An 18993-nucleotide genomic window follows, 5' to 3' on the forward strand; every position below is an offset into this window, starting at 1 on the left:
TTCTAGAGAAGGCCAAATTATGATAAAAAGCAGATAGTAGTTGCCAGGGGCCACTGAAAGAATGCCTCTCCCCTGCAGAGAGATATTAAGAGGGAATTTTGGAAGTGACAGAAATGTCACATAATCATGATTATATTGGTGGTTACATGATTGTATACATTTACCATAACATCAAATTATGCAATTAAAATTGGTGAATTTTGTTGTATATAAATTATACTTTGATAAAACAGACAAAAAAGAAGTGTACCTCTCACTTGATATAAACTAATCACCTATATACTAATTTTCCCCTTATAAAAAATATACATTAAGTTTTTTAAATGGTCATTTGTTGATTTTCTGACCTAAATCATTTTGTACTAGAAATAATTATGCCCAATTAGTAGCAAGCAATCCTTCTAATATCTATCAGACCCTGTTATTATCATGTTCAAAAATTTACAATGGTTTCCCGTAATAATTAAAATCTAAAGTCCTAATTCCCAAGGTTTACAAGATCCTACATGACCTGGCCCTCCCTCTCTCACACATCTTATGTACCAGCCACATTGACTTCCTTGCAATTCCATGAGCACACAGAGAACATTGCCACCTCAGGGCTTTTACATTTGTTCATTTACTCCTTTGAAATGCTAAGTTTAGTGAGTGACTATAGTAGGAGAAAGAGCCAATCAATAAAGACTATGTGCGTGCGCGTGTGTGTGTGTGTGTGTGTGTGTGTGTGTGTGTGGAAACACATATATATACATATGTATAAATAGCTGATGTCCCACAGTGATGTGGTATAAAGACTAAGATGGAATAAGGGATAATAGGGTACTTTTTCCTCTAACCAAAAATTCTCTTCCCCAAGATCTTCACAGGGGTTTCTCCTCCATTTCATGTAAGTCTCTGCTCAAATGGTATCAGAGGGCCCTCCCCTTACTGAGTTATTAGCATTTCACCAACTTTCCCAACCTTTTTTTTTCCTCTCACTATCTTATGCTTCTTTACGGCACTTTTCATTACCTGATATTACATGTACTTTTTGTGTAATTCTATCCACAGAATGTTAAGCCCCATAAGTACAATAATTTGTCTTTTTCGGTGTCGTATCCTAATGTCTAATGTAATCTTTGGCATTTATTAGGTACTCAATAAATATCTGTAGAATGAATGAACAGGAGTTAATTATAACTAGATATAAATAGGATAATTGATCATTGTGAACTATAACCCTGAAGCTGATACTTATCCTTACAAGTTACTCTTATAGAGAAATGCCAGAATTTAAGAGTATTAAGAATTCAATCTTTTCACAATTAAAACAAGAGAAATGAAATAAATTCAAGCAAGAGCATTTTCAGCTTCTAAAAGATAAAATTTTAAAAGCAAAATATTTTTTAAGCTTACTCATAACTTTCAGAGGAGACACAAGTTTTGCAAAGTAAGATCCCTCTGACTGCTTGACCCAGCAAAGAGAGGGTGGAAAGGCCAAGAATGCAAGTCAGGAGCTACATCCCCATCATGACCTGTAAACCCTTCCCTATTAACGAAATTTGGAAACACCAAGCCAAGGCAAAGATCTGCAAAACATTACTCTTTCACTATAAACCACAACCTGTATTACCCATTTAATGTCCTTTGCTGAAAGCATAAAATAAAATAAGAACTGTTTGCAAGGCTATAGGGTATACGGTACCTCTGGGGATCTATTATGAGACCTCTATTAACAGCTCTTACAGATGCAAACAATTTAGTTTTCAAATGTTGTATAAAAACTAGACTGTCATATTATAAAATCATTTTCATATAAAATGATTTATGTTTGTCCAATTTCTGATATTCCTTTAAGAAGTTAGACATTTACAGGAAATTACTAATATATTAGTATTCATATCCTGTTATTCTAGTGCAAATCAAAAAATACATCATTAGATGAATAAAATATAGTAGAATGAAAATATGTGATAATATGGTTACTTATTTAAATTGTGTTAGATATCAAAGTCATTTTAATTATTGCCTTTACCAACAAGCAGGTAACTTTATTAACCTTAAGCTGAAAAGAGGGAAAAAACAGCTTCTAAAACAAACTACTTGTTGACTTTTTCTTAAACACAGTAATAAAAACAGGATGTATACCCCATGTTCTTACAGTCTTTTTCAAACTAACACTAGCAAAACCTGTGCAGTACACTTATCCTGTCTGACACTATCCTAAGAATTACAAATTCCCTGGTATTTTATCATCAATTCTCATTATTTACAGGATGAATAGATATCAGTGAAAATGTATCACCAAAAAGTCATTTGGAGTGCTCGCTTCAGCAGCACATATACAAAAAAATCACTTGGGGATTTTTTTGTGTTTGTTTGTTCAGCAGCTAATTAAGATCAAACTTTTGAGAACTGGATTACTGAAAGATTTCCAATTTAGATTCCTCTGTGGTGGTACAGGTTAAGTTTCATTCACTCAACAGATATTTACTGGCCACCTATGTGGCAGGTAAATATTTTCTGTAAAGCACCAGATATATAGTTCAGGCTTTGGGAGCCACACAGGCAATTCCACAGCTACTCAACTCTGCCTTTGTAGCATGAAAGCAGCCAGAGAAAATACAAAAAGGAATAAGCATGGCTTTGTTCCAATAAAACTTCATTTATAAACACCAAAATTTAAGTTTCATATAATTTTCTGGTGTCATGAAACATTATCCTTCTTTTGACTTTTTTTCTAATCATTTAAAAAAGTAAAAACCATATAGAGCTTGCAAACCACTCAAAAACAGGCAGCAGTCCAGATTTGGCTTTCAGGCCATAGTTTGTAAATCTGGGATGTAAACCACGGAGATACAGCAAAACAGAAAAATATCATTCCCACATGGAACCCTCATTCTAGCTATGAGAGACAGACAATAAGACATTAAATAAATTAGATGGCATATTACATAGCAGTAAACATGATGGAGAAAAATGAAACAGGCCAGGAGACAGGGAGTACTGGGCATGGTCAGAGGGCTATACTGAGGAGACAAGAAAACTATGTGGGTAGTTACAATTTATTTTTCCTTTCAAGTGTTTATTTTGACATAATTTCAGACATAATTTCAGACATAATTTCAGACATAATTTCCTTTCAAGTGTTTATTTTGACATAATTTCAGACTTGCAACAGTAGTATAGTATCTAGAACATATCAAGAACTCCTAATAACCAAAAAACAACCCAATTCAAAAATGGCCAAAGAACCTGAATGAATAGACTTCAACAGACATTCCTCTGAAGAAGACAGATGAATGGTCAACAGGTACATGAAAAGATGTTCAACATCATTAATCGTTAGAGAAGTAAAAATCATAACCACAGTGATGTACCACCTCACACCTATGAGAAGGTTAGAATCACAAAGACAAAAAAAGCGGGTGCTGGCAAGAATACAGAGTAACTATACACTGCCGTCGGTAATAGAAAATGGGTCAGCTGCTGTGGAAACAGTTTGATGATTCCACAAAAACTTAAATACGCAGTTAGTATGACTTAACAATCTGGTACTCAAATACTTGTACAGGAATGTTCACAGCAACACTTTCCACAATTGTGAAAGAGTAGAAACAACTTAGATGTCCACCAACAGATAAAGGGATAAATACATTGTGGCATAATCATGAAAAATCTTGAATAATCCTCTACAAAAAGGAATGAATCCTATAATATGAATGAATCTTAAAATTATGCTGAGTAAAAGAAGACACAAAAGATCTCACATTTTATGATTCCATTTATAGGAAATATCCGGTATAGGTAAATCCATAGAGACAGAAAGCAGATTGGTGGTCGCCATGGGGCTAGGAGAGGAGGGAATGGAAAACAACTGCTTAACAGGTACACAGTTCCCTTTGCGGAGATAGAAGTGTTTCTGGAACAAGACAGAAAGTGGTAGTGGTATGGTATTATGAATGTTTGAATGCCACTGAATTACTTTTAAATGAGTAATTTTGGGCACATGGGTGGCTCAGTGGGTTAAGCCTCTGCCTTCAGCTCAGGTCACAGTCTCAGGGTCCTGGGATCGAGCCCCACTTCAGGTTCCCTGCTCGGTGAGGAGTCTGCTTCTCCCTCTTCCGCTGCCCCTCCCGTCCACTCATGCTCTCTCTCTCGCTCGCTCGCTCTCTCTCTCTCACCTCCCTCTCTCTTACAAATAAATAAATAAAATCTTTTTTAAAAATTTAAAAAATAAAGGCATTTATCAGCAACAGCATGGAGAGGCAAAAAGCAAAAACACACAAATGAACTATGAGAGGCTACAAAAGCTAACCACTTTGGGAGCCAAGATTCAATTTTACTGAAGAAAAATTAGATGAATTGGAAAAAGATTAATAAAATGAGAAAATTACTGAAAAGGACATACAAAGCTTTCTGGGTAATCCTCACATATGCAGCCACAAATATTATGTGCAAATCAACGACTTTTCTAAGTATGTTTTCCATTACGAAGTAGTGGGATCAAGATAAGATAAATGATGATGGAAGCTAAATTAGCTTAGCAAGACAAAGTTTGGAAGTCAGTGCAATATGCTTGTACTAATGGTCATTTCTGGTACATTCTTAACCACGAACACTGAAAATAATATTTTACTCCTGAGACAAGAAGTAAATAAAGGAACAATTTAGTTCAATCTTAGTTGGGTCATACAGTATTTTGATCTGCTTTAGCTCCAGCTCTAAACTCTTTGGAGTGGGATACTAGGTTCTGGTTCAAAGTGCTTCAATGGGAAATTTTTTGAAAGTCTTTAGTTTGATTTGAAGTTCATTTTCAAAATAATAAGTTAATATTTCAGTCCAATTCCAACTGCAAAAAATTAAATCAAAGCTCATTCCAGTTTTACTCTTACTTTTGGTAGAAATCCCTATTAAGCTATCAATTCATTTTCTTGGCCCTTTCAACAAGACAAAAGTTGGTGTATCTGTCCAAGTCTTATTTTCAGCTTTACCTTGAACTGAAATACAGTCTTAATTACAAAGCCTCCTGTGCCAAAAATGGCAGCTGTCATTCGGCCCTAGCAGACTATAGCCCTGAGAGAATGCATGCTCCATGTGGCCAGGTCTTATTTTCTTCAAGAGAAGTTTGAAATCCAGATTTTTGAGTCTCCTAGTTTTTAAATGTTGGCAACAAATTCCAGTTTTTAAGAACTAGTCTATGAGCCAATTAACATATGAGGTGTCTCTTCTGCAACCACTGGCCCAAGAGTTAATAAGATATCAAGCTTCTGATGTAAAATCTGAGCTTTGCTAGTCTTCAGTGAAAACTGAATATACAATACAGATTTCAGACAAAGGAGCTCTCTGACACAAATGCCAGTCCAAACAACAAATCATGATTTCATTCTCATGCTTAGTTGAATATTTAAAATACTGAATATTCTTCCTTCTTGCTACTTAAACAAGAAAAATAAATACAGAAGTAAGCCCTATAATCTAACTACTACATGTCAACACACTTTACTAAGAAGTGCCAGGTTAGGGGTCAGGAATGCCACATATCTTCTGATTATGACGACTGGAATTTATAATACTTTTTTGCTCCTACAAACAAGTCAGATAAGCTTTATCCCCAGAATCCACAAGAAGAATGAGGAATCATGGTATTTTTCTCAAGACTTCCTTGATCACTATTAGTCAACTTCATCTACAACTTTATCCAATAGTGACTGCCATTATCAAAATGATAAAACATGATACTCTCTTTGGGGCTAGTAGTTTGGAGCAGAAAAATTCAAAAAACAAAACACACACACAAAAACACATAAAACTTACACAGTTACATGGTGGGAGGGGGTGGTGGTATCAATATTCGGGTAATATGTAAAATATGACAAAGAGAATCAGGTAAAATAATTAAAGGAAAGTAAGAATCTATCTATAAATTAGATACCAGATCCCACATAGTTTTATAAAAGCTGGCTCTCATCTCAGTGTGAACTATAGTGATTTCAAGATGAAGGCAACAGGCAGATGAAATCAAACAAGTATTAAATTTGAAGAAATTATAGCATTCAGATGGACAATATTTACAGAAAAATTATTGGTTAAACGAACAGTAACAAGGTAACCAACTCAGAAATCCACTTAAGTACCTTGCCTAAAAAATCACAATTAGCTTACCCAAGCTCTGCCCTTCCCCTACCCACCCTCCACAACTTGCCCAATCACCATTTCTCTGCAACTCTCTCAGGTTATTGGGGATGGGCTTAAAAGCTATAAATCTACCAATTATACTGCCTTTTGTCCAGTTATGAAAAAAAAAAACACTCTATTAAGAGAAGGTAAATCTACTAGGTTTTTTGTTTTTTGTTTTTTTTACTACTAGTTAATTTTACTTAACTGTGTTATCCTTGTTTCGAGTAACTGAAAAATGTGGACGATCATAGAGATCTGCCACATAGAAACTACAAAATTATGGATTCATCCTAATGTCAGGTTTTTTTTCAAGATAGATTGATTGATTGATTTTATTCATTCATTTATTTATTTGACACAGAGAGAGAGAGAGAGAGAGAGAGAGAAAGAGAGATCACAAGTAGGCAGAGAGGCAGACAGAAAGAGAGGGGAAAGCAGGCTCCCCGCTGAGCAGCAAGCCCGATGCAGGGCTCAATCCCAGGACTCTGAGCTCATGACCTGAGCTGAAGGCAGAGGCTTAACCCACTGAGCCACCCAGGCACCCCTCAACTAATGTTTGATATAATATTGACCTAAAAAGCAGAATTTTCAGAACTGGAGATAATTAGAAGTCACGATATTTGTTATCACGGGACTACAGAAAACAAGTACAGAAAAAAGCTAGCCAGAATGTTCAATTTAATATCCAGCAGGCAAGTAGTTGTTAATTTCTTAAAAGACCTCCAGGCAAGTGATATCCATGTGATAAGAGTATGTTGTGTCCAAAAACATGGGAAACATGCAGCTCCCAACATAGCACAGGGCAATTTACCATTATAAGTATTGTTAGTTAATGTCTGTATATAGAAACCAGTAGGTATTTACAAATTCATATTCAAGTCACTGAAAATAAAACCCAGAAAACTTATTTTCACCCATGTGTTGAAAACAAAGGTATAAGAAATTATTTCTATAGTGATGTTGCTGCCTGTTTTTAGAATTATTCTCTAAAACAGGGCATAAGAGAATACTTTCACCCAAATACTAGCCAATGAAAAACAATCAAGACACCCTTGACTGATATACACTCTTGTTTATGTTGGATTTTTTAGCCAATTAACATTACATTAATAAAGACTGGAAACGTTAAGAATTAATGGACTCTAACCAATAAGTTTCAGCAGCAGTTAGCCAGAAAACATTTTTACTAGGTCCAAATGAAGTATCTTTCATTCATTAATACAGAACCACAGGGCATACTTAGACATCAGAGGCTCAATGATCTAAAAAAAGTTCCTAGGGAAACAAAAAAACTTTCCATTTTCATTCTGTAACTGCTCCTTAACGACAGAAAGTATTCTTTCTTTTTCTGGCATTCTCTCTACCTCAGGACATATTTACAGATGCACTGGCTGCTTTACAGACATGCTAAAAGTTCTTGCTGTGGTTGATCAAAGTTGGAATGCCTGAGGAAATTACTCAACTTAGACAGCCCGGAATTATATCTAGCCAAATAGTTACAGTGCTCTACTTTTAACATGTGTTAAAGTAATACTTTAGCTCTCCTGGATGTAAGTTGAGAGAACATTTGTTTGCATCACACCCTGTGAACATTTAAGTCAAATATGTTACATTGAATACCCAGTTTTAGTATCTGGGACAGTTCACTTTTTTAATGCTTCAATAACATGAAAGACACATATTTTATGTTGGGAAAAAAAGCTTCACATACAACAGCACACGTATTAGGAACTAAGGCTTTTTATGATCCTCATGAAACATCCAACCTCTTCTAGAAATGTCATAATAATTGCAACAAATGTTGATACTTGTTCATTAGAGCAACTGTTGATCTGGCATACAATATTTTGATAAAAAATAGAAGCATATTTTTTCTTTATTACCAGAAAATATTTTTAGTTAAAAAGCACTGACCTCTGTACTTGACCCCTTTCTATTATTAACCTGCCTAATCTGCAAATAAATATTTAACATAATTAAGCAGAAAAAGGACATCACAGCACTTTATTTTCATGGTTTTTTTTTTTTTTTAATTGAAAGCCACAGAACTGCAGTACAAAGAGTTACTTGTCAAACATAACACAAAACTCTAAAATAAAATGTTGGCTCCAATAGACTTGCACATCTGAAATAGTTTTAAACTTTGTTTTAGTTGGATTCTTAACCATGTCCAGGAAGAAGTTAGCACACACAGTACCTGAGATTGTCCTTTCCACATGAGCTACAATAGAAGAGACAAATGTAGCTGTTTCTCTAGTAGAGCTAAATTTGGCATCCACTTACACTTCCCTTCAACCTAAATAATTACACCTTTTAACCATGTTGACAATAATAGGGAAATATCACTCAAAAAGAACCTAACAGACCATGGGATCACAATGACTTAAATCATGCTTCTATCAAATGTGAGGTGAGGACATGGTCAGAATTGGAGGGGAGAAAGGGGGATTACTAACTTATAAGTAGTAACCTATAATGTTTCTTTTTATTAAGATGACTTCAACACTAGAAAATGTTAACACCTGCACATACTCCAAAAGAAGAAAACCTAAATAAGTTCCTCACCCTGGATTTTCTAAGAAGCCTAACAAGTGTTAACAGTGTTGATGTCCTACGTTCTAGTATAAGCATGTCATGAACTGCCAGGAAATGTGTGCACCATGCAGGAGGCTAGACCCTAAGTGAGAATGACAACTAGTAACAATTCCCTGACAGTGGGAATGACCAGAGAACTTTCATCAACTGGGATGCCTAGAATTTAATTGTAAGTTGTTTGCTCTGCTATAGTGAGATGAGATCCTGCATTATTCTAACATTTAGGTAAAGCCTACTACACACATAAGAACTGGAGAAAGATGAACAGAGAGAATATGAATGAAAGAAAACTGAAGCAATATTTTGTCCTGCTTTGGAGTGGGAATTAGGATGTGATCTTGATGGGATTCCTAAAAATCATGTAATGTAAGTCTCTTCATTCCTTTCCAGATTCTAAATAAATCTGGGAAAATGGGCAAAAACTTAAAATCAGAGGGCAGTCTTTCATGATATCAGCCTGTGATATTGTTCAACACAGAAAAAGCTTCTTAGCCCAGAAATTACAAAAAAGGGGAAAAAAACAAACAGTAGATATTCGATTATAAAACTGATGACCCAAATACACACAGGCACACACACAAAATGGTTCAATAGTCACACTGCTACAAATATAAGAGCCAATGAATCTAATATCTTAGGACATACAGGACTCAATTCATAAGTCTAAGTTGCTTCCACACAGCCAAAACACAAATTACCACCAACTCCATGGTACTACCAAATGCAGCTTTAAGTAGCTCAAAACTGAATTCCAAAATGTAGTATGTTCTTGGAGAGTACCAATTCCAAGAGCAAAATGAGGGTTCACATATAAAACTACATGCTCCAAAGGAACTGCTAAGTCTAGTCTTGGATCATATCTTCTACTAGATTCAGCCAAGATGAATACATCTGAAAAGGTCCACACAACTTATCAAGAAATGGCTAGAAAAAAGGGAAAACTCTTTCATGTTTCCATCAGTACAAAGTAAAACATAATAAGCTCTGTACTTCAATGTTTTGACTTGACAAAAAACTAATACACAGTTTTGATGCAGTGTAAAATTAAATCAGAATGTAATAATTGATTCAGTTTGCTTTTTATTCTAAAAAAAATTTTTAAAGGAAAAAAAAATCACTGCTTTTCCATCAAGCAGGTACTTTGTGCTAGAAAGCACATTTAATTTCTAGGGTCCTCGTAAAAGAACAGGTGTACCTACTGTGTAAACACAAACAGTAAGTTACAAGTTGCCCCTTAGTACTAAAGGCAAGAATTAGCATCACTACTCAAAAGTGTTTTAAAAAGAGTGTAACTTACTTTTACTGTCCCAGGCTAACTGGGCTCGACATGTCTGGTGCTTCTTTGTCTGCACATGGCCACCCACAGCCTGTCTTCTAATTAAATCAATGCTCTAGCAGCAGAACAAGCAAACAAGTTGCCTCCCATCTGCGTACAGCTCTTCAGGACACATTTCCCTTGGTCAGAAGGTGGAAATTCTTGGGAGAGGTGATTTTCTCTGCCTCTTCACAAGAAGAACATGGATACTTGGCTGGATGCAACTCCATGAAGTGTAACTGTGTATGTACACCTCAAAAAATAAAACAAAAAAAAAAAATGCAGAGAAACATAAAGACTCTATAAACAGCTGGAATACACAGAAATACTGAAGCACCACTGGAAATCATGCTAAACAGACAGGCAAAATAGGGTATTTTCACTGAAATAATCAATGATACCAAGTTGGGGGAAAAAAAAAGGAAAAACAAAATCTAACGACAAAACTCATACTTCATGCAATGAAAACAGGTTAAGTACTACAAAGGATAAAAAGTAAAACTCCTTGCTTCAAATACACAAAAACAGGTCCTCCCCCATTACAGAGAATAAAAGATATTATCAGTTGAAGAGAAAAATGAGACTTTCAAGAGTATTAGGTCTAAAATTAGACTCATCAGTCATATTATAGTTAATGGGCACTTGTATATATGTGAGCTAAATGCATCAAGCTGTCTTCCAATGTGTTCAAGACCTCATGGGAGGGGAAAGGAGGAGGAAACAAGGAACCACTGAAATACTCAGCTACCCTCTGCTTATGAAAAGATGATCTCTGCAAACCAGAAAATGTTCAGAAAAATGGAGATGCTCATTTATTTACATACTTTTCTAACCTCCCAAATAAACAGAAACACCTATAAAACAAATGCCCCATTTTTTACAACAACAACAACAAAAAAAAAAAAAACACTGAAGTAGGGTAGGTGGCAGGATGTGTTTAAGTGTCTACTCACAAAGAAACTCCACAAGCAAACTTGCAAACAGGTCTGTTGAGAGGAAGTGGGTTATATCAGCCATTCCCAAATTCCCTTCCATCCTAGATATACGCATATGCCGGGAGCAATCCATACCATCTCCATGACCACTAAGTATTTCAAGGACTGGCAGGCCTTAGATGCTCTCTCTCTCTTTTTCTCCCTCCCTGTGGCACACATTTACAATGCCAGGCCAAGAAAAGGGGGTGTGGCCTAATCCTGCAGCTGCACAGAGGCCTGATTGGTGGCACCAACAACAGACTAGTCAACAGTGATGACATTCTGGAGATCCCTGCCTTAAAGAAATGATTGCAGAGCTGGCTCTAGGTGTAAGAGGATATAGAGACAGATAAAAGTGTAATGATATTATATATAATAATATAAATATGTCATAATCCAAACAGTTTTTTTCCTCTCACATCCCAAACTATTGGCCATCTATAAGAAGTTACTTCTTAAAGAACTTTCCTAGAGTTTATAAGCAAGCATTATATTGGATTATATAGAGACCCACAGACAACAGCTTCTAGCAAACAGATATAAAAACATGTGCCCGATATAATCTGTTCTTTAAATGTTAAAGCATTCGGACAATAAACTAATTTCAACCATGACTTACCATCTCCCCTGATCATAGGGAGCCTTAAAGGATGAATCAGATCAAGTCAACATAAGAACTGCGGTGTCCACTTAGAATAATATAAACTCAACAAAACATTTTTAACAAAGGAGCCTGTGCAAGTTGTCTCTCACTAAATGAAATTTCAAAGCTGTATCTACCATAATTTTTAATACACAGTATTCTACCAACTAGTTTTCAAAATGAATTGACCAAAATCTCTGAAAGCCTACACTAAGATATTCAAACTCTCAGCCAGATTCATCAGTTCTCTCATGCATGACTACAAATGACCTCTCAAAAGTGTGTCATTCACATTTCATCCATGATTCCTTACTAGAAAGGAATTCCTGATTAGAAATTATTATTAATTATATTAATGTTTTCTCAGAAAAACATTGATGTGCAAAGGGAGCTTCAGTAAGTATTTTACAAGAAGCTTGTTTTCCATCAGAATCTGTGACACACTTTCTATGTTAAGTTGACTCATCCAGAGCTATAACCAATTTCCTCAAAGAAGAAATTCATATCAGAAGCTATACCATGTGAAATGTGCAAAATTATGGTGTAGAGTTTATAATCCACTGCCACTATCTGAACCAAAACTATTCCAAAGCAGCCATGAAAAGAACTGTCTTCCAAATGAATAGCCCCAAATAGGAAGATCAAGATGTTTCACAATACCTCTTCTCCACTATCAGTGAGATCAAAACTGCACTATCCAATGGATAGAAGTCACTTTTCCATCAGTTGTAAGGACAATCTCAAAAAAAGCTATATAAATAGCTAAGTGAAACAATGGGACCAAATCAGTTTAACAGCAAATTAAAATACGATCTATAAACTGGCCTTTCCATTTCCCTCCTCACATTTTGAAGATAAACAAAACGCACTTTGGTGTCATATCATTTTCATTCCCATACTGCAGAGCACGCCTCAAATGGAGTGGCCACCTTCCTTCCCAAAATCCTGAAGAGAGAAGCTGGTAAGTTTAACAGGCAGATGTTATGCGCTCACCTCCCCACTCCTTTAAATAACAGAAAGACCCCTCTACTGTCCAGAAATGGTAGTCTTAGGATGACATCACTTGTCTGTAGTAGTAAACAAGGATAATGAAACTACACAAGGTAATCAGTTTCTAAGAAAAGTTCAAAAATGATGTGTCTAGGTGGCCTGCATAAGCGTGCATGTGGCTATATAAATAAATTTCTTCTACCTTGTCTCTTCCTCCCCTATGGCATGGAGTTGAAATCAATGTACTTTTGACTCTTTGGGCAAGTGCAAATTCTCATATATATATATTTTTTTGAAATTTTATTTATTTCTTTGACAGAGAGAGAGAAATAGCGAGAGCAGGAACATAAGCAGAGGAAGTGGGAGAGGGAGAAGCAGGCTTCTCGTGGAGCAGGGAGCCTGATATGGGGCTTGATCCCAGAACCCTGGGATCATGACCTGAGTCGAAGGCAGATGCTTAAGGACTGAGCCACCCAGGCGCGTATATATATATACACACACACATATACATATATATTTTTTTATTTATTTATTTTTTAAAATACAAGGCCAGATACCCCTTCTAGCCAGTAAGGACCATTAAACCATTTCAGTCACTTCAGCCCACAGTTAGTAAAGTGTTCAAGGAATTCTGCCTAAGTTTAAAAAATAAGGGGTTTTTTTACCCAAAAAAAGTACATCCCAAAGTCCAAAAAAAAGACTTAGCTTGACTGAATAGATTGGTCAAAACTAAAGAAAAGAAAAGAAAAGAAAAGTAGGTACTCTCAAATTAAATGTAATACATTATAAATCAAACTCTCTGGGACTTTTCAGTAAGCTGAAAGGACTTAATATTGTTACTTCTAATTTTCTAAGTACAGAAAATATTAGAATCTGATTTCCTTATATCATTCAATTGACCCGAACTATTACAATACTCCAACTGAACTCTTGAAAACCTCACCGTGCTTAAAGGTGGTGAATCAAAGCAACCGAAACTGCAGGGGGCAGTACAAGCATGACTTCCAACATAATTCTTAAGATTTAGGAAAATTCTTCCAGTGACCTTAGCCTTTAAACTACTAAGATATCTCAAAGATTCCACATCAAAATGATTCTTAAAGATAATTAATTGAAATTCTTCTCCAAATTTAACAATGGGGGTGGGGGAAGAGAAATATACTAAAATCACTCCTGTGCTCCCATTATCCGTTGAACACAGCCCAGTCAAAAATAATAAAACAAGTTTGTTTAAAAAAGAACTTCCTATCCACGCTCTTAAAAAACAGAGGTCATCATTCAAAACTGTAAAGCTCACTTACTCATGATTAACTTACTATTCTAGAAGGTATTTTTAATCACTTTTAAGCATAAATAGGTAAACTCTTTAAAAGTATGATTGATTCATCACTGGAGAAAAATGTAATAAAATATTCAACATGATATAAAGTATGACTTGAGAAAATTAAAGTTATTCTAAGATGAAAAGAAAAGTAAAACTTAATTTAATCAATTTTGTATTCACAGTTGCCATTACAGTATTATCTCCCAGCTACTCATTAACCTTCTTTTTCTTTCCCTGAACTCACATCGACTCCATCTATGCACCACTGATAATGATAATCTCAGGACATCCTCTTACACACAAAGGAGAGTGATTTGCAATTAACAACTGAATTAAGTTAGATGAAGCTTTCTCTGTATTTTGAGTAAAGGTAAGATCCCGTGGTAAGTACATCAATCTTCTTTCTTAGAGCACTTTTCTCCTTTCATCCACAATATATAGTTGACCTTTTCTTGACATTGTAAAAACATGTAATTGATAGTCACCATAAATATTCACCTCATATATATCATTTCCAAAGCATTTCATAATAGTAATAATTACTAACTTCTCAGGGCTTGTCATATGTTAAACTCAATCTTTAGAACTCTATGAAATAGGAATTACCCCCATATAATAAATGGAAAAACTGACTCAAGGAGAATCTGTGAGGTACCCCAGGCTAAGGACTGGTAGAGCTGGTATAATATGCATCAGTCACAAACAGGAGGGGACCACATATCCCAAGTCTGATGTCTCAGGAACCAAACTACAAAAGAACTTGCACCCATCATAAATGTTCACCTTCCTCGGCTATAGCTGGACCCATCTGAAGGCATTAACAGGAGAGATTAAAATTTACAAAGCATGATCAAAAGTGTAGCTCCACAACTAAGCAGGGGAATATATAGAAAACATGGCCAGGACTTCTCATAAACTCCTGAGCAATTTTCACAGAGAAAAGCAAGGCCTGGCATGACTGGGTAGGTGCTCTGATATGAGAACCTAAACAAAAGGGCCACAACCCAGTCAACTTGGGAAGACCCACTCCATCTACCTCTTGCCCCAAACTCATCACTGTTTTATTTTCATATCTTGATTTCCCAAGCAGTCTTCTCAACTAGAAAACTATTTGTTCACTATAATCCTCTATACAGACTGACACAATCTATCTTCTTTAAGTCTGAGCAACAAAGGCAGTCTTCTGAAGGCCTCAATATCTCCAGGACAAAGTCATCCTCAAAGTTCCAGACCCTCCCTATACAGTACACAAATATAGTGACCTTGAAAGCCTCCCCACCGAATTTCTCCATGTCTTCAGTTAACCGGAAACCAACTTAACAATCACACTGGACAAGACACACTTCATACAGCATGGCTTCAGGATACAAATCTAACTGTTAGGTTTATGAGGAAACTTCCCCTTCTACTTTAGACACTTCTAAACAGCTGTAATTTTTTTGTTTCCTAAACAAGAAAACGTGTATTACTTTTGGGGAAGAGGAATTAACTTCAGGAATCTTCCTACTGAACATAACAAGAAAATTTAAGTATCTAAACACCAATCACTTTGGTATTCATGAAGCTCACAAAAAAGGATGGGGAGGTGTCCCCAGTGAAAACAAAACCTAACATTCTGTCACAGGTTTCTTCATAACTTTATTAATACAGTTGGGAAACACTGGTCATACAATTGATGGTTAACTAACTCAACATTTTCATGTCATTGAAGCATAATGAACATAAGCTCACAAATATTTTAAATAAAACACAGAAAAGAAATACCTCGAGTTCCACCAGAGCCGCAGTCACTGCATCTGTCGCAAGAGCACCAGCCTGTAGCTTTTCAATTGCCTATGAAAACAAGGGGGGAGATTATTCATTGTAAAACCACAACTCCCAAACACCAGAAACTATCCAAAACCTTAAAGAAGTGTAGCAGACATTTAGAGTTAATAAAAATTGATCACCAGTTCCATTCCATACTTTAAGACATAACCTATTTAGATTTAAAACAAGCACGGGATTATATTCAAGATAATTCATGATACAGTTCACTTATCACTCAAATTAAGACAATGAATAAAAATTTAGCCACTACATGCAAAGTGCAGGTGATTTAGTAAATAAATGGGTTTCATTTATCACATGGCAATTCAAAAACAGCCACAGACATGATGTCAATTTAGTTTGGTTTAAATATCTTGATAATTCAAAGGAGGATGCTTGTTGTGGTAAGCACCAGCTGCTGTATGTAAGTGATGAATCACTAAATTCTACACCTGAAACTAATACTGCACTGTATGTTAACTGGAATTTAAATAACTATTTGGAAAAAGAAAAAAATAAATATCCTAATTCATATTTTATATACATAATTGAATATCAGACTAAGCTAATAACATCTCCCACTGCTACTACACTCCACACCCCTAAGTATAAAAAACAATGACTCTCAGTCACAGAAATACTTCAGAATCTTTAGATGGACACATACATGTGACAAAACGTTTTTGGTCCTACAGTGTTTCCCACTTATCCCATTTCAGTTACACCCAGTCAACTGAGGTCCAGAAGGAAATGATCCTCTTTCTGACATAATATCAGGTTAAGAGTAGCCTAGCACTATGCCCCAATGCCTAAGTCACTCACTCACTTCATCCCATCATGGAGGCATTTTATCATCTCACATCATCCCAAGAAGAAGAGATGAGTACTGTATAGTTAGATATTTTCACAGAGAAAGAAACCACATTCACACAACCTTTATACACACACAGTATAACTGTTCTATTTTATTATTACTGTTGTTAACCTCTTACTGTGCCAAATTTATAAAGTAGACTTTATCAAAGGTATGTATATATAGGAAAAGTACATATAGGGTTCGGTACATATGCAGTTTCAGGAATCCACTGGGGGTCTTGGAACATATCCTCCTTGGATAAGGGAAGATTACTGTATAATATATTGAGATAAAAAAAAAAAAACCATGCTCTTTTGTAATATAAACTATAGAGAGTAAAGGCCCACAAAGTCACCTTACTTCTGGAGTATAAAGGAAAGAGAAAGAAGGAAAACTGATCTCTGAATGAACTGTTAAAGCTCCAATTTAGTCAACAGAGAAAATGCTCAAAAGCTAAGAGTTATATTCCTCATTAAACTTTTAAGAAGTTCATTCACTGTGTAAATTGAGGAGGCTGAGTATTCATTCCAAATGTATTAGGATTCTAAGACTATAGTTATATAAAACTTACTTTTTTCAGATGATGTAAACATCTTAAACTTTGAAAATTAAGATTAAAAAATATGAAATAGTTTAGAGAACTTTTAGCTTTATTATAAATTTCAGAAAAACAATAAAATCCCCTAACAAAATATTCTTATTTATTTATGTGATTTCATTCGTAAGAAAAAGCTTGGATCTCTAATAAAGCATAATCTTTCTTTCAAATGGTATTTAATTATAAATGAAAAGAGCGGGAAGAGTCCCATATTTACTCGATATACTAGCCACTAATGTTATATTTGCATAAAAAGTAATGGAAGCTTTGCCAATAAGAGTATATAGTCAAGATCAAAATAAAAACAAACAATATTTCTTCTGAATCCATTCCTGCCTCCAAATTAAGTATTCAACAATTTAGCAAAACCTCAAAGCCAAAGAGAAAAAAAGCACAACTGAGAACAAGGGCAAAGCTAAACTCAGAAATGACAATGAATTTGCTATGATACAAAGTACATAATGAAAAACAGAAGGAAAAAGCACAGGATAATCTCCCTAAGAAAAGCATCCATTTTAATTTTTTATTATTTATTTTCTTCTTTTCATAGAAAGACACATCAGCTGTCTTTGAACTGTTTTCCGTACTCCTTCCATGGAGCTCAGTGCCTTTGCAAAGATTAAAAGATATATAATTACGTGCCCACAATTCCAAAAATACAGACTTTAAGCAGGGAAATGAAGGGAGAGATCTAAGTATCATTTGGAGAATAAAAAACACAAAACAAAACAAAAAAGACACCCCACAAATATGAGAAAAATAAGTTCATGGTCCAAACTAAAGACCATCTTAGAAGTCAAACCTTAACATTTTGAATTTCAAGGTAAAGCTATTTGTTGGTAGGGGTGCCTGGGTGGCTCAGTGGGTTATGCCTCTGCCTTCGGTTCAGGTCATGATCTCAGGATCCTGAGATGGAACCCCACATCGGGTTCTCTGCTCAGCAGGGAGCCTACTTCTCCCTCTCTCTCTCCCTGCCTCTCTGCCTACTTGTCATCTCTCTCTCTCTGTCAAATAAATAAATAAAATCTTAAAAAAAAAAAAAAAAAAAGGCTGCTTGTGGGCCAAAACTGAAATGTTTCCATCAGACACACTCTGTTCATACCTTCTGACAAGCTCGTTTGCATACATGTTTATATTCCTTGGCTTTGGATTCAGAATGATAACCTGCACCTGTAGTGGGAAAAAAACAACCAGTTGTTAGTTATCATTAAAATACTAGAGATTTTACTTATATAAATAGTTCATACAAATTGATGCTCTCCTGATGAAATAAAGCTATTGTCCTACATGCATGGAGTTTTCAAACTCTAATAGATTCCTTTTGCACATAAGCCTTTTTAATGCCATGTCTTACCTCCTTTTTCAAAGGCATTTTCCTGCCAGAGATAGTAGAAATAGCTCATATTCCCAAACAGCCTCCACCAAGACCATCTTCTTTCAAAAACCTTTCTCCAAAGCCAGGAGTTTCTCTGGTCTGGGGCTGATAACCTAGGAGGTGTCAGGGACAGAGTTCCTTCAAGTTCCTTTCTGTTGACCTTTAGAAAGTGCCTGCCATTTGGCAAATTACTGTTCAGAATCCTGAATTCTTAAGAGTAACTTTGAAAAACTAAGTAGTGTCTAAATAACATTTGAGGTTGAGGAGTATTACATCCCACCTCTCCACAACCACCAAATACCACTGTTCCCATGCACACTTTTTATGTCCCTCACTGTGGGAATATAGCTCACCG

The 18993-nt window shown here is 35.6% G+C and overlaps 1 protein-coding gene across 3 annotated transcripts in view; it reads right to left on the reverse strand.

Moving 5' to 3' along the window:
- TASP1 (taspase 1) overlaps positions 1-18993 on the reverse strand; it is a 276089-nt gene that overhangs the window by 245711 nt on the left and 11385 nt on the right. For 2 of the 3 annotated variants that reach the window (XR_013967338.1, XM_080812603.1), the window contains exons 3-4: positions 18366-18433; positions 15765-15833 (exon numbers count right to left, since the gene is read on the reverse strand). Coding sequence is in view for 1 of the 3 variants with exons in the window: in XM_080812603.1 (XP_080668729.1) it covers positions 15765-15833; positions 18366-18433 (137 nt within the window). In the remaining 2 variants the exon portion in view is untranslated. Of the gene's footprint in view, positions 1-11022; positions 11218-15764; positions 15834-18365; positions 18434-18993 lie in introns of those variants that run through there. The other variant, XM_080812604.1, reaches the window with a different exon arrangement.

This window comes from Martes martes, assembly GCF_963455335.1.
Source record: "Martes martes genome assembly, chromosome: 9".
NCBI lineage: Eukaryota > Metazoa > Chordata > Mammalia > Carnivora > Mustelidae > Martes > Martes martes.